The sequence below is a fragment of the Lissotriton helveticus genome, chromosome 1_1, assembly GCF_964261635.1.
Source record: "Lissotriton helveticus chromosome 1_1, aLisHel1.1, whole genome shotgun sequence".
Taxonomy (NCBI): Eukaryota; Metazoa; Chordata; class Amphibia; order Caudata; family Salamandridae; genus Lissotriton; species Lissotriton helveticus.
This window is the reverse complement of record NC_136057.1, coordinates 1,102,222,874-1,102,237,246: the sequence shown is the minus strand read 5'-3', so window position 1 is coordinate 1,102,237,246 and position 14,373 is coordinate 1,102,222,874. Positions and strand designations below refer to the sequence as shown.

The following is a 14,373-nucleotide window of genomic DNA, read 5'->3' as shown; positions in this document are numbered from 1 at the left end:
TTGCATAGATGACATATTTGGATTTGCAATTTGTAAAGCTTTTGTGTTTCCCAAAAATGTTTTACATTGTAAATGTTTCTCCTGGTGATATGATCCTAATGATATTATTTGCCTAGTACTAGGTTGTAGAATTAAGCTATTTACTTTTTGTGATTTCCTTCCTTCCCCCTTTTCTTTGGATTGATTTAAACGAACAATTGTTTTGAAGAACTAGTTAAGAGTCTGCTGTTCATGATGGAATTGTGATAGAGGTAAATTGCAGTACTGGCATTCGGTTGTTGTTTCTTTAGTCCTAAATACCTGGCAGTTCCTCAGTGTTGCCTAAAATAGTTACGACTTATCTGCCAACGAAAAGTATATCAATGCAGTATGGTTGGACATCTCCAGGAAAACCAGTGGAATGCATTCGGACACACTTATGGAGTACAACACAAGGCCCATGAATTAAGCGGTGGGATCTACTGCTTCAAGGGAAACGCATAAGGGATGTGTAGAGGTCTCTTTAGCACCATTAAGCATCTCCCCAAAAGAGCTTCCCATATTCTTAGATAACAGTGTGGTCATATTTGTCAAAAGGCATGTGAGAAGAGGTTAAGAAGATAACTGGTATACTAACAATACGTCATGGACCATAGACCTGAAGACATGCCCTTTGACATCGAATTCCTTTGAATGTAGAGGGGAAGAGAGTGGAATGCATTTGGCAGGGACTTGGCAAAAGATTCTTCATCCAGCAGCCTATCTACGGTCAGGGGAGTTCTCAAGGAAGCCCCTCAAGGGCGGGCAGTGTTCCAGAGCCGCTTACCAGTTCTTCAGAAAGGGACTACTTTGAAATAGGTGGAATAACCTTCGCATTTACGGAATTCCTGAAGGAGAGGAGGGGTCGGATATGCTTACCTTTCTGAAGATCCATATCCCCAAGATTGTTGGTCTTAAAGATGGTATCAACCTAAACTTGCAGCGTGCTCATCGCATTGGTCCACCATCTGGTGGTCCCTTATCATCTTCATCAAATAATCGGCCTCGTGGGATAATTGTGTTGTTTCTGAAATATACTTGATGGTCCTCTCCGCTGCCAAGCTGAGAAAACAGATGCTGTGGTCCGGTCAAAAAATCTTTTTCTCTCAGGATGTGGCTCGTGCGACTGCTGCTCGCCGCAAATAATTCCTATCTCTTCGCCCTGCACTTCGTTCTATGAATGCCAGATATGGTTTGGTGCACCCTTGCTTCTTCAAGGTCACATTTAAAGATCGCTCCTACTCCTTTGATTGCCCTGAAGACCTTCGCCACTTTATTTCTCGTCATAAGGGAGAGGAGATGGCTATTGGAGGATCCTGAATGTTGTTTCTTTCATGTATTATCTTGAATTTGTTCCGTTTTTTTCTTCCATTGTTTGTTTTTCGAAAGCAGTGTCACTCTTCTTTCTTGTTGCTGTTGATTGTACTTCATAGCTTCATTGTTTCATGTTATGTTTTGGGTCTTGCTTCTCCATGTAGATAGTCATCTCTCATTTTTCCTCGTGTATCCTCCACAGGTGTTTTTTCTTCATTAAAGAATCATTCCTTGATGTTTCCTCACTCTTACCCTTTAGTTTCCACCCTAACGTTTCTAATTGTCTCAGATGTTTGCTAAGTTTCCTACTCATTCGTTGTCCTTTTAATCTTCTTGGATTATCACTTATTTGTATTACCTTACAATCTCATTTATTCTGTATCAGTCCTTTCTCTTTGTTCTTTTAATGTGCTCCCTTTTCCCTCCTTTGTTAATTGGCTTATCTGTTCCCTTTGCCCTCCGGCTTCCATTGCTGGCTCTGTTGCCTGTCTTCCCCTTGCGGCCCCCACCCCCCACCTATCTTTCTATTCTTGGATGTGTATTCTGATTTTCTTGACTGCAGTTGTCTGTCCGCCTGTCAACTTTTCTTCCATTATCTGTTTCTTCAGTCTTCCTCTTTCATTTTTCCTTTCTTTTTTCTTTCCTTATATATCTCTTTCTTTTCTTCTCTTCTATTTCACTTCCAATTCTTCTTACATTTTGTTCTGATGTACTGTCTCATAACATTCTGGTCATCATACTGCATTTATTTGTTTTTTCATACTCAATTGTTCATATTTAAATGCTTTCATGGTTTTGTTCTTGGTTTCTCTGATAACATCTATATATTTTGGCTGAATTGTTTATTAATATTAATATTATTATCAATGTATATAAATGGTAATGGCTGATAATGTTCGGATTGTCTCATGGAACGTAAAGGGTTTGTGCAATCCTGTTAAAAAGCAATGGGTACTTACCCACCTATCTAGACTCCAATGTAAAATTGCTATGGTACAGGACACCCACCTTAACGAGAGTGACGTCAGTTCCCTTAAAATGCAATGGGTAGGTCAAGTCTATTGTTCCCCCTCTAAAGATAGAAAAAATGGTGTTGTAATACTTTTCCATAAATCTTTATCCATCAAGATAGAAAAAGAAGAAAAAGATGAAGAGTGTCGGTGGCTTCTCCTTCATACTACCATTAATGGTTCCCAAGTTTCCCTTCTCAACATTTATGGCCCCACAGGCATTGATTTGCAATTCTGGCAATCCATGTCCCTTACTTTACATGCATGCACTAGCCCTAACCTCATAGTGAGCGGTGACTGTAACCAAGTTATGGACCCCTGAACAGATAGGAAGTCTTCCTCTAAGTACTTCCCCAATAAAATGCAAAAAACCTTTGCTTGGACCATTTCTGCAAGGGGTCTGGTAGATGCATGGAGGATTCTTAATCCTGACAATTTAGAATACACATTTTATTCACCTACTCATAACTCCACTTCTAGAATTGACTATATATTTGTAAGTCCACTTCTCCTTTCACGCCTCATACATGCAGAAATTGGCCCTATGTTCATTTCAGACCATGCTCCCGTCTTAATTAGTTTAGATCTTCCCTCTTTATCTCGTCGTTGGTGTTTTAACAATTGCCTTTTTAAAGATCCCACCTTTCTCAGCGGCTTTAAAGATTTCGTCTCCGAATTCTTTCTTATTAATTTTACTCTGGATATGCCATTTCACACTGTTTGGGATTCCTTTAAAGCTACTGCTAGGGGATTCTTTATAGACTATGTAGCTACTAAAAGGAAGCTGTTTCACAAAGAATCAGCCTCCTTACTTTCCTCTATCAAAAAATTAGAACATCTATATTATTCATCTAAGAATGCTGACTCTCTTAAATCCTTGATTCAAGCTAAACTAGATTTTAATAGAAAATCCACAGAAGAGTCTTCAGGGACTTTGTTAAAAATTAATGCTAAATTCGATGGTGGTCGTAACCGAGCTGGTAAGTTGTTGGAGAATTATTTGAAGGTGACATCTCAAAGATCTAGAGTTGTTAAGACGATCAACGATCACGACATCCCTCATTTCAAAGACGAAGACATTTTAACTTGCTTTACAGATTTTTATAAGTACCTTTACACTCCAGAATCTTCTCCTTCGGTAGCCAATTTTGATTCCTTTTTTGACTCCTTACCCCCTACCTCTCCTCTTCCTGATTGTTCCTTGTTAGAAGGAGATATCTCTATTTCTGAGATCAAATCTGCCTTGTCCATGTTGCCTAAAGATAAGGCTCCTGGTCCCGATGGCCTTACCGCTGAGTTTTATTCCTGTTTTTCTTCTGTTCTTTTGCCCCATATCTTATCTCTCTTTCAAAACTTTGTCCAAAATGGAGAGGCTAGAGGTTTCTTTCTTGAAGCAATGATCTGTCTAATTCCTAATTATCATCCTATATCCTTGATTAATCTTGATTGTAAATTAGCCCTTCCTATTAACCAAGTTCTTCCGGACCTGATTGGATTTGAACAAACAGGGTTTGTTTAAAGGTAGGAATATTTCTGACAACTCTAGAACCTTCCTTAATATAATTCATCTTGCCTCTAAGAGTACCTCTCCTATTGCTGCAGTAACAGTAGATGCGGAAAAAGCATTTGAACGTGTTCACTGGCTTTTCATGATGCGAGCTCTTAAATGGCATGGCTTTGGCCCTTCTATTCTTTCTTACATTCATTTGCTTTATTCTTCTCCGACCACTTCGGTTTACGTCAATGGCTCCCAATCCTCTTATTTTCCTTTACAAAGAGGCACTCGTCATGGATGCCCTCTTTCTCCCTTACTTTTTATCCTTTCTCTTGAGCTTTTTCTTCATTCTTTAAGACACTCCCCCACTTTTCGAGGATTTATACACAAGTCTGTAGAAATAAAATGTACTGCTTATGCATATGATATTATGTTATATGTCTCTGATCCCTCTACATATTTACCTACATTTAATGATATTCTCTCTTCTTATGCTGCCCTCTCAGGTTATAAACTAAATTTTTCTAAATCGGAAGTGCTCCCCTTGAATAAATATTGTATAAAAAGTATGTTTGAAAGCCTTGATTTTAAATGGAATACTAACAGCATTACCTGTTTAGGGATTAAGTGTTCTTCCACTATTCTCAAAACAACTCAGGTTAATTTGGAAGAGGTTTTGTCTAAAGTTAAAACTATGGCTGATAGATGGTCTCCTCTCTATTTATCATGGTGGGGTAGATTAGACACCATTTAAATGATGATCATACCAGTCATCAATTTTTATCTATCTATGTTACCTATTAAAATACCTTTGACATTTTTCAAGACATTCAATAGTGTTCTGAACAGATTTCTTTGGAATGGTCGGAAAGCACGTATTTCTTTAGCCCTTCTCTCAGCTCCCAAAGATCGGGGCGGTGTTCAGTTTCCTAATTTTCGACAATAACATTCTTCCTTTTTATTACGTCAAATGCTACTATACTTATCTGCAGGAGAAGCTTCCACCACTTCAATTTGGCACAGACTAGAGGAATCTTTGATTTCTCCTTTCCCCTTTTCTCTTTTGGCGGGTTTCTCTCATCCTCCTCGATCTTTTAACTGCCCAACAGTCTCTCACTTCATTTCCATTTTTCACGCTGCTAATTGTAAATCCTAGACTCCTCTTCAGATATTTTTGGACTCACCTCTTTGGCATAACATAAGAATTAAATTGTCTAATCGTACTATTTTTTGGAAGGCATGGGTCGCCAAGGGGATTTTTCAGGTTAAACAAATAATACAGGATTCTAGATGCCTTTCCTTACAAGAAGTTCAATCTACCTTTATGATTTATCTGCGTCTTTTAATCATAATATGAATCCCTATGTCGGTCCTTGACGGAACAGCTGTCTTTATTTTCTGATACACCTGCTCTTTCTCAAAATCCCCTGATAGAACCTTTACCTACTTCTCCTTCCACTAAAGCCTCTCTAATCTACAAGTATTTACATTTCTCCCTCCCTAATCGTCCTAAGAGTAAAGTTGAGCTCTTATGGGAATCTGATTTAGAATGTACCCTTTCTATTCTTAATTGGAATTCCTTATGGGCTCGCATACATCACACGTCATGTAATTCCAGTACCACTCCGACCCTTTATTATTTTCATCATATACTATTTTTAACTCCTTTATCAATCTCCAAATATAGCCGCAATTTATCCCCAAAGTGTTGGGTATGCCTTTCCACTCCCGGTTCCTTTATGCATTCCTTTTTCCTTTGTCCTAATATTACTCAATTTTGGACCAAAGTATGTGCATCAATTTCCTCTATTTGCAATACTGATTTTCCTTTTGATATATTCTCTATTTTTTAAAGAAGTAACTCCGCAATTTGGTTTGGTTCATGTAAGCTAGGCATATTTGTGGACTTGTTGATAGCGATTGCTTTTCAGGTAATTACTTCTAATTGGAAAGATGCCTCCAAGATTTCCTTTTCTGCCTGATGGAATCTTCTATGTTACCATCACAGACTGGACCGTGCTCCTGCCAAAACTTCTCAACAGCTTATTCGGAAAGAATCCTTCTGGTCTCCACTTACAAATCATTTATCAGCGTCAGCATTGCGTAAACAAGACAGTTTCTTTGTTTTTCAACCACCATGAGTATCTTAATTTTAACACTTGTATAGTCTTCATTTCACATTGGAAACCATGCTTTATTTGATGACTTATGTTTGTTTATTGCAAGATATCACGATTACTATACCTCCAATCTCCTCTCTTTCTTTTCTTGCTCTTTCTTTTCTTTCCTTCTTTTTCTGCCTTTTTATTCTTCTCTTTCTTTCTATTGCTTCTTATTATTTCTTTTCCATTTCATCTTTTCATATGTATTCCTTTTTCTTCTTTAAAACCATAAATTGTAAAATGCTATTTGTTTTTCAGGTACATATTTTTTTTTGTGCTTTCCTTCCCTTTTTTGGCATTCTTTTCCTTTATCTTAGTTTTTATTGTTCTAGTTATTCAGCCAAATTATATATTCAGTTGCTTAATAATGCTTCTCGTTTTAATTGTATTGAATTTTATTGTACCTATGTCTTTAAACTCTTTAATAAAGCTCTTAAACTAAAAAAAAGAAAAGGACCACTCCCAAACCAACAAAATGTGCTCCAGAAGGCTTTCTGAAAGTGTATCAATGGCTCTGGCCACTCGGCTGCAAACCTCAGCGATCACATTAGATTCTATTTCAGCAGTGGGGAGAGGGATCACCAGGCCCTCGGACACCAGAGCGGTTACTGAGGCAAAAGAGGAGGAAAGTATTCAGCTTGTAGGCATTTTGCACAATAGGCAGACTCAAAATGGAGCCCATGGGGAAAATAATGATCACTTCCTTTGGAAGAAAAAGTTTAAGGTTGGTAATAACAGCCTTAAGTCTGATTCTGAAAAGGGTCCACTTGTGCATGAGAAAGGCCACGGGAGCAGCAACAGTGTGCTGTTCGGGGGCGCCGGAACCATTGAGCACCAGAGTGCCTAGAGCGCAGAGTAGCTTGTTTCCCCTCCTTCTCCTTAACTCTTCTACCTCTGAAGGGACCACAGAAAGCCCCCCTTTATTTCTTTCTGTTGATATAAAGCAGAGGGGCCACAGGCTCTGGTAGCATACTGCAGTGGCCGGTTGCAACCAAGGGGTGTAACTGCACATGTAGCAGAGGGGACAGATCTAGGTTCTGGAGCTAGGACGTGCTAGGGCGCCATAGGGTTGGAATGCTTATAGGACAAACTGCCTGACAAGGCACTCATCTCATAAAAAATCTTCATGTTTGCAAACAAGATCAATAAATGCATCATAATGATATGCATGCAGATTTGTTGGTTTTGATTAATGTTTTAAATGCCATGAATCTTCTTACCCAAACTTAGGAGACTAAAAAAGCAAATGTAGTGCGCGACAATCATCAGCACTAAGCAACAGAAGCATGTAGCAGTGTGCGAAGTTGATCAATCTGTTTCCACTTCGTTTTCTTTTCCATTTTAAGCTGTCAAACTCTGGGGAAAACTACTAGAAATTATGATTTTGCCGGAGACCGATAGTGGCAGAAATTTCCTACTAAAAGGTTTTGTGGCAGCATTCCACCAAAAAATACATTTTGCAGAAAAGTTCTCCCTCACAATTTTTCTTTAGATGAAAATTCACCTAAATCAAAGATGTGCAAAGTCCGTAAAGCTGCAAAGTTGAGAACTCGAAATAATTCACTTGTGGAACTCCCATTTTACACAAACATTTCCTGGACATGCTTTACACAACAAAATCCGGCTCAAATAATGATGTTTCTGTTCAGTGACCGTAGTTTTAGTTGTAGCATATTGACTTTATTGTCTTAACGACATGAGGCAGACATTAAATTAATATACCAATAATGTCATAAAAAAGAACACACCTTGTAAAATGTAACACAATGTCAATTGTCATTTTATTTCCAAGTTATGTTGGACAATGAGATTACATTATGGAATATCTCACTCAAATACATAGTATAAAATGCACGTTTAAAAATTGCTCTTTAATTATATAATTTTACAAGAATTAAGAAACAAGTTTACTACATTATGAGGTTTATTAATAGTGCAAATAAAATCCTTGCTATGCATACAATGGGGACATGCAGCAATGGCCACTATACTGATACGTCTGGTGATATGATCAAAGCTACAATGTAGTGACAAAAACAAACAAAGGACTATTGCGGAAGTGTGGCTGGTGCTGCATGTACCAAATGTATCCTCAATTAAAAACAAACCATTCCGTCTTAACGACGAAGGCTGTCAATTGTGCACGGTAAATACCTTAACTTATTAAATCCATTATTACCCAGAAAACCCTCCCGCCCCTCCCCGTCCCTCATTCACAGCAACATTTTGTAAAATCTCAGTTGCTAAAAGTAAATATTAAATTATCAAATTGCACAGAAAAATACAATCATAATGTAAAGCGGTAATACTGCTTGCTCTAGCAACCGGCGGAGTAGTAATTAAACTACTTCAACTAGATGAGACTTTTGTATTCACTGTTGCTATCACCATCTTTTAAAGAAAAGCAGTATTTTAGCATAGGCAGCATTTATCAGTCCTTCTTTTTCTTCCGAGCATCCACATTCAATGCTTGTTTTCAAGGGACATTCGCTTGATGTGATGTAGAAGGCTGTCTCTCTCCATCTGGAACTCCGCAAGAGCTAGTTTCGTCTTGGCCAGTTCTTGCTTCAGGCATTCATTTTCCTCCACGAGCTAAAATCATAAAAGCATAATACATTTGTTTATTTCATAATTAGGAAATGAAAGAAGAAATTCGATTAGCCAACATACTGCATTTTTTACCCCTGTGGTGCCTAGTTAATAATGATAAGGCTAATGGACAACCATAAGATTGGAAAAGCTGGATTGAGCAGGCACGGCGTGTTATCGCTCAAGAGTGATTAACCCTGCATTGAGCGTTAAACGTCTACACCAGAGTTTTTTTCAAGTTCACCTGGTGTGTATCGATCTATACATAATACAAACAGTGTATAGTGCAACTCCATGCTCCAAGGGAGAGGCCAGTGCGCCCATGCGGCAAGGAAAGGCTATTTACTGCCTTTGACCACCGCACTAGGTGGCTCCAAACTAAAATAAAAGCATAGGAAAATATCACTCTCCTTAGCTGAGGAGGAGACTCCACAGGCAAATGTTGTATGTGTCAGGAGGGCCCAAATTAATCGCAACATTACTGTTTTTGAAACATAAAAATTGAAAATACATCTAATTTACTGTAGAAAGTGTGACGTATCAGAGGTATTGAAGCCTTTCCCTCCTAAAATGTCAAGAACCCCTTGTGGTATGACATGATCAGCTGAAGGGACAGGGAATACAGCTCTTGAAATACAAGATGGACATCCTAAATGGATCTTCCCAACCACACCCTTCATACTGACAAACAGACCAGCTCCTCATGAACACTCCATCCTTCATGACCCTGGAATTCTAGCTGTATGTGTGGCAAGTGGGAAAAGGCAGCAATCGGGGTATAGCTGACATTTGCACTTCAGGTTATTCATTCTTACTTTACCTGCGCTTGCACTTTGGTGTTTCTAAGTTGGGCTAACAAGGGAAACTCGCCTTCTTTCTCCTCAAATGAACACAGCCGGCAGCCATTTTGGTCAGCGGTCTAGCTGTTGGAGCTGGATGTGCAATCAAGATGATGCCTATGTAAAGCTGCTTGCAGTATGTCCGCGCTGTGGGCACACCGAAGGCATGTCAAAGGCAAACTTGATCTCAAACAGCAGCCAGCCACACTGCCCGTTTAGATTTGGGTTGTCGCACTATTTAGGGGGAGGATATAGACTAGCATCTCACCTATATTCAAAAGCAGCTGCTGGACAGCATGGTGATAGGTTTGTCTGACAATGGGTTAATTCAGGTGGAAAGGATGGATTTATAAGAAGGGTTACCTCGGCTCTCTGAACATTAATGCCTGTGCTACTTCTAGAACAGAAGGTAACAGGAGTAAACATTTTAAATGTGCTTTATTAAATGCACGTTCTTTAGTCAAGCATGCCACTGCAAGCTGTGATACTATTGGCTCTGAATTGAAACATGGACTGCGTAGAAGTCAGCAGCAGATTTTCTTCGTTTGCAATTCAAGTTACAAAATTCATCATTAACTTCAAACTACTTTTTGTCTTGTCTGAGAATTTGGTGGCAATGGCTAGCTTTAAGGTATCGTCCAAGGGCTAGATTACTAAACAAGAAGTTCTCTATGCTTCTAGCACATCAAATACTGTTATCTGAGAACAACTCAATAGCACATGATTATGGTAATTTTATAAAGGAGATGACTTCCATGCTACAAGTGGTTCTTCTTCTGTCCTCTTCCTGTTTCCGACGTACTCATTCTTCTACCTCTCGCCAACTGCCCTCCCCTGGTATGATACCTTCTTGAAGGAGGCTAAGAGTGCTTGCAAAAAGCAAGAAAATCGTTGGAGGGAGGAGTATACCCCTAATAGTAAGTTGGAGCTAAATGTAGTTTTAAATAAATATAAATAGCAGGTACAATCAACCGAAGTCTATTTTTATTTTGCTAATAAGATTGTTGCGGCACAGAATACTTTGAAGGTGTTTTTTTCCATTGTTCGCTTTTTTGGGCTCATTTCTGTGTCTCCCAGGTAGTTGAAAATAAACGCCGTATTCAATTTTGTTGTGGACAAATTCGACAAAGTCTCACTCAACTAGCTGAAGTAGCGAAGATTTAGAATATAATACAGGGGGTCATCATCTCTGTAATTTTCAGACACATTATTTTTGGAATATTTTAGAGAGATTTCTAATTCCAGCTCATTGTGCTCTCCTTTGGATCATCTTTCCTCTGTGGTAGGAAAATGGCATCTTCTTGCTAGGCTTTATCTTTTCTGGGAATATGAAATAAACTCTATTTTGTCAGCTCAGGTACCTAAGGCATGGCAAAGGCAATTATTTCAAAAGTTAAAAAACTAATGCAGACCCAACCTAAATGTGTATGTTTTGCAATATCTCCCTTTTGGTATATATCCAATTAAGATTTTAGTTAACAATATCAATAGACAAAATTATATTTTCATGGAATAACGTTATAACATTACATCCTGGATGTGGCTCAGTCGTGATTTTCTCTCAGTCATAGGATTGAAATTGCCTTGGTGTCTATTCTGGATGACTGTCGAATGCTGCTAGACAAAGGTAACTCCGTCGCATTGGTGGTGTTAGATCAGTCTGCTGCATTTGACACAATTATCATGATTGCTCAGTAGACTTGCTGAGATTGCCATGAAGGGAACGGTATCACAGTGGTTCAAGTTTTATCTTGGTTCCAGGTATCTAGCTGTTCATAGTCCTCCTTTTTGTTCTGAGTTTAGGGCCTTCTTGCCAGGAGCATCTGAGGGCTCCTCACTCAGTTTGATGCATCTTAACCTATACTCGTATCCACCAGCATAGCTAATTTGCTTGTATGCTTTTATTTTAGGAATTATGCAAATGACACTATTTGAAAAATCTGACCAAGCCTCTGGGCTCCGTTCATAAATATCTTCATTAGAGGGAGGAAGGATGAAGGATTCAACAGCCAGATTTAAAGAGAAAGGCATCAGCCCGCATTGTGCCTCCTCCTATAATTCTATTACATGTCGCGCCAATTACTCGCACAGATACCTGAAGAAGTAGCATAAAGAAAGAGCAGCCCGTTAAATAGAAGATGGCTACTTAGAAATCTGACTATAGCAATCTGTGGAAGAGAATCTTCAGCAAAAGACAGTCAGTTTGTCAATTGCCAAACCTGCTCAGGGTGAATATTGTCCAGAGTTTTGTGAACGTTATACAACTTTTGTTTATTGTTGATGAACTAGGTTTGAGCTCCAACAACTCCTCTAAGGGTCAAGGCACATGATAAAGGTTAAATGCACTGGTGAGTATGGTAACATCAATATTTGTTAAGGATCTGTGGCACCAGGCAGAATCCTTTACTCAGTATGTATCATTAAAAGGAAAGCAAAGTGTGAGGAAATGATTTGCTGCTTCCTATCAAGGAAAACACTTGCACCACTCTGGATGGTAGGATGCACTTCTAGCACATAAGAAACAGTACTGAATATCAATCTTCATCCTGAACTTTAAAAGACGGGCTGGAAATGATTGTCTTGATCCCCAAGTGCTGATTCAATACCACATGTGAGAGCTGCTTACTATCATTACCTCAGCTGGGGCACAGAAGGAACGCCTACACAGATAAGCGTCTATTTTTGTTTTCTGAGCAGACGTCCATGAGTAGAGGGTGCCAAAGAGACCATGAACACTACGAATCCTATTGTGCGACAATTTGACCGTTGATATGTTTGCGGTAGGATTTCATGATACAGGATTATTTTGGTTCAAGGACTTTTTAACTGAACGCATTCAAACTATTACTCTGGGAGCTTAATAAATCACGTACCATGTAATTGGATAAAGGAGAGCCTTAGGGCTCATGTCTGAGCCCCACACTTTTCAACATATATGTGGTCCCCGTTGCCAAAACGTTTGGTTTTCTTCCACTGTTATATGCCGATGACATGCAGCTGATATTTACTATGGATCAAGATATAAATAATGTTAAAGCTCTTTTCTCAGCAGGTTTGAAAGCTATTGAAAGCTATTGAATCATGGATTAGAGGGAATCGTCTCCAATTGAATGCCAACAAAACCAAATCATGGTGTTTGGCAGGGTCCAGCAGCTTTGGACACCTGAATGGTGGCCTTCTAAACTTGGTTTAGCTCCTACTCCCAGATTAGATGTAAGAAAGGTAGATCTCTACCTTGACCAAGCACTCTCCAAGAAGGAACAGTTTGCAGCCACTACTGGCGCTTGTTTTCCTGTGTTACGGCTGTTACTGGCAGTCTTCCCCCTTCTTCCACATTCAGTGAGGAAAACACTTGTCGAGGCACTTGTCATCAGTTGCTTGGAATATTGGAATGCTCTATTGGCTTCTATAAATGAGACTGCTTTAAGCAAATTCAAAATACAGCAGCACGTCTCATTAATAATCTTCCAGCCAGGACGGCATCTGCCCCTCTTCTGTGCATGCAACATTGGTTACTGATTCACAAGAGAATCATCTTCAAGGTTTGCTGCGGGACTCACAAGACTTTGCAGGGCAATGCGCCTAGCTACCTTTCTACAAAGCTTGCTTACGATTGCCCTTGTAGATTTTGCGACCTAGTGATAAAGCCCTGCTGGCAGTTCCATGTATCACAAAATCTCCTTCAGGAGGCTGATCCCTCCCTTACTTGGCTCCCCTTTGGTGGAATTAGCTACCATTTCATACACACCAATGCACAGATCATTTCTATTTTAGGAAACTTCTCAAAACCATGTTATTTCAGGCCTACTTACTCTACCCCTCTGCTTATTCAACTTTATTGTGCTGCGATACCCCTACTGGGGTGATTCATGCGCATTATAAATTAGATTAACATAACATATCAGGAGAACTACTCCTCCCTAAACTAGCAGTATAAATTCCAGGCATTTGTGGCCTCAAACCGCACTCACAAATTTCCTGTTGTAAAACACCTTGCCACCAGTAATACACATGATGTTAACCGTCATTGACTGTTATTTACGTCTTGGATTTTCTTCCTTAATTTTATCTCTTTAGAGTAGCCCTCTTTCTGAAAACATTAATATCAAGATGCTTGCTTCTCAATACAGTATTGTGAGCATCTCAAATTGTTATCCAGAGAGTACCTTTAAAGACATTCCTCTTGAGATAGACCAGAACCCCTTCTAACATGTTAGATATCAATGGATAATGTATGGGAAGACCACGATAGTACTGCGGACATGTATTGCTCTTTTAAGGACAAACAGTAATGTACCTCCTGATCAATCTTTGAAATACTCATACCCAATCAGATGACTTACTGAACAAAATATGTTTTCTGGACTCTGGCAGAAATGTTCGGATTGGTTATTATGGTAGCTAGTAAATACTGGGAATGTAATAAACACAAAAATAACTATTGGGGTCTTACAACAGGTTTGCAGTGCTTTTTTAGATAGAAGCAATTACAAGACAGTCAGAATATAAAACAAGTTGGCGATGTTGCTAGATGTATAATAATAGACGTTTTAGGATTAGTTAAAGAAACACATCAACTCATACTTTGCCTGTTGGCTACACTGGTGGCACAATATTACTAGTTTGGAAGAGGAAAATGTGACCCAGCATAAAGGTTTTGTTACAAAAATATAATAATTTTGCACCAGAAGAAGAGATATTTACATCAGGAACATACTTTGTGGATGCATGTGTTTTAAGTTAATATGTTCAGTGCATGAAACATTAAGAAGGTGGATGGAGTAAGTTGTGTTATCAAAAGAGACTAGCTTAAATATGACCAATATTGTTAGGACTCTGATTAGATTTGTCATGGGCACCTCGTTGGTGAGTTCATGAAGCCCTCACCCACCAACCTGGTTGGTGGCATGCTTCATCATCGGGCCCACCCAGTGACACCTAATTTG

General features: G+C 39.1%; 1 protein-coding gene across 1 annotated transcript in view; it reads right to left on the bottom strand.

The window, feature by feature from the left end:
- Positions 1–7,748: 7,748 nt before the first annotated feature.
- BLTP3B (bridge-like lipid transfer protein family member 3B) overlaps positions 7,749–14,373 on the bottom strand; it is a 313,057-nt gene continuing 306,432 nt past the window's right edge. Inside the window, exon 21 of the mRNA XM_078678312.1 lies at positions 7,749–8,591. Within this exon, the coding sequence (XP_078534438.1) occupies positions 8,463–8,591 (129 nt within the window). The 3' untranslated portion in view covers positions 7,749–8,462. The remainder of the gene's footprint in view (positions 8,592–14,373) is intronic.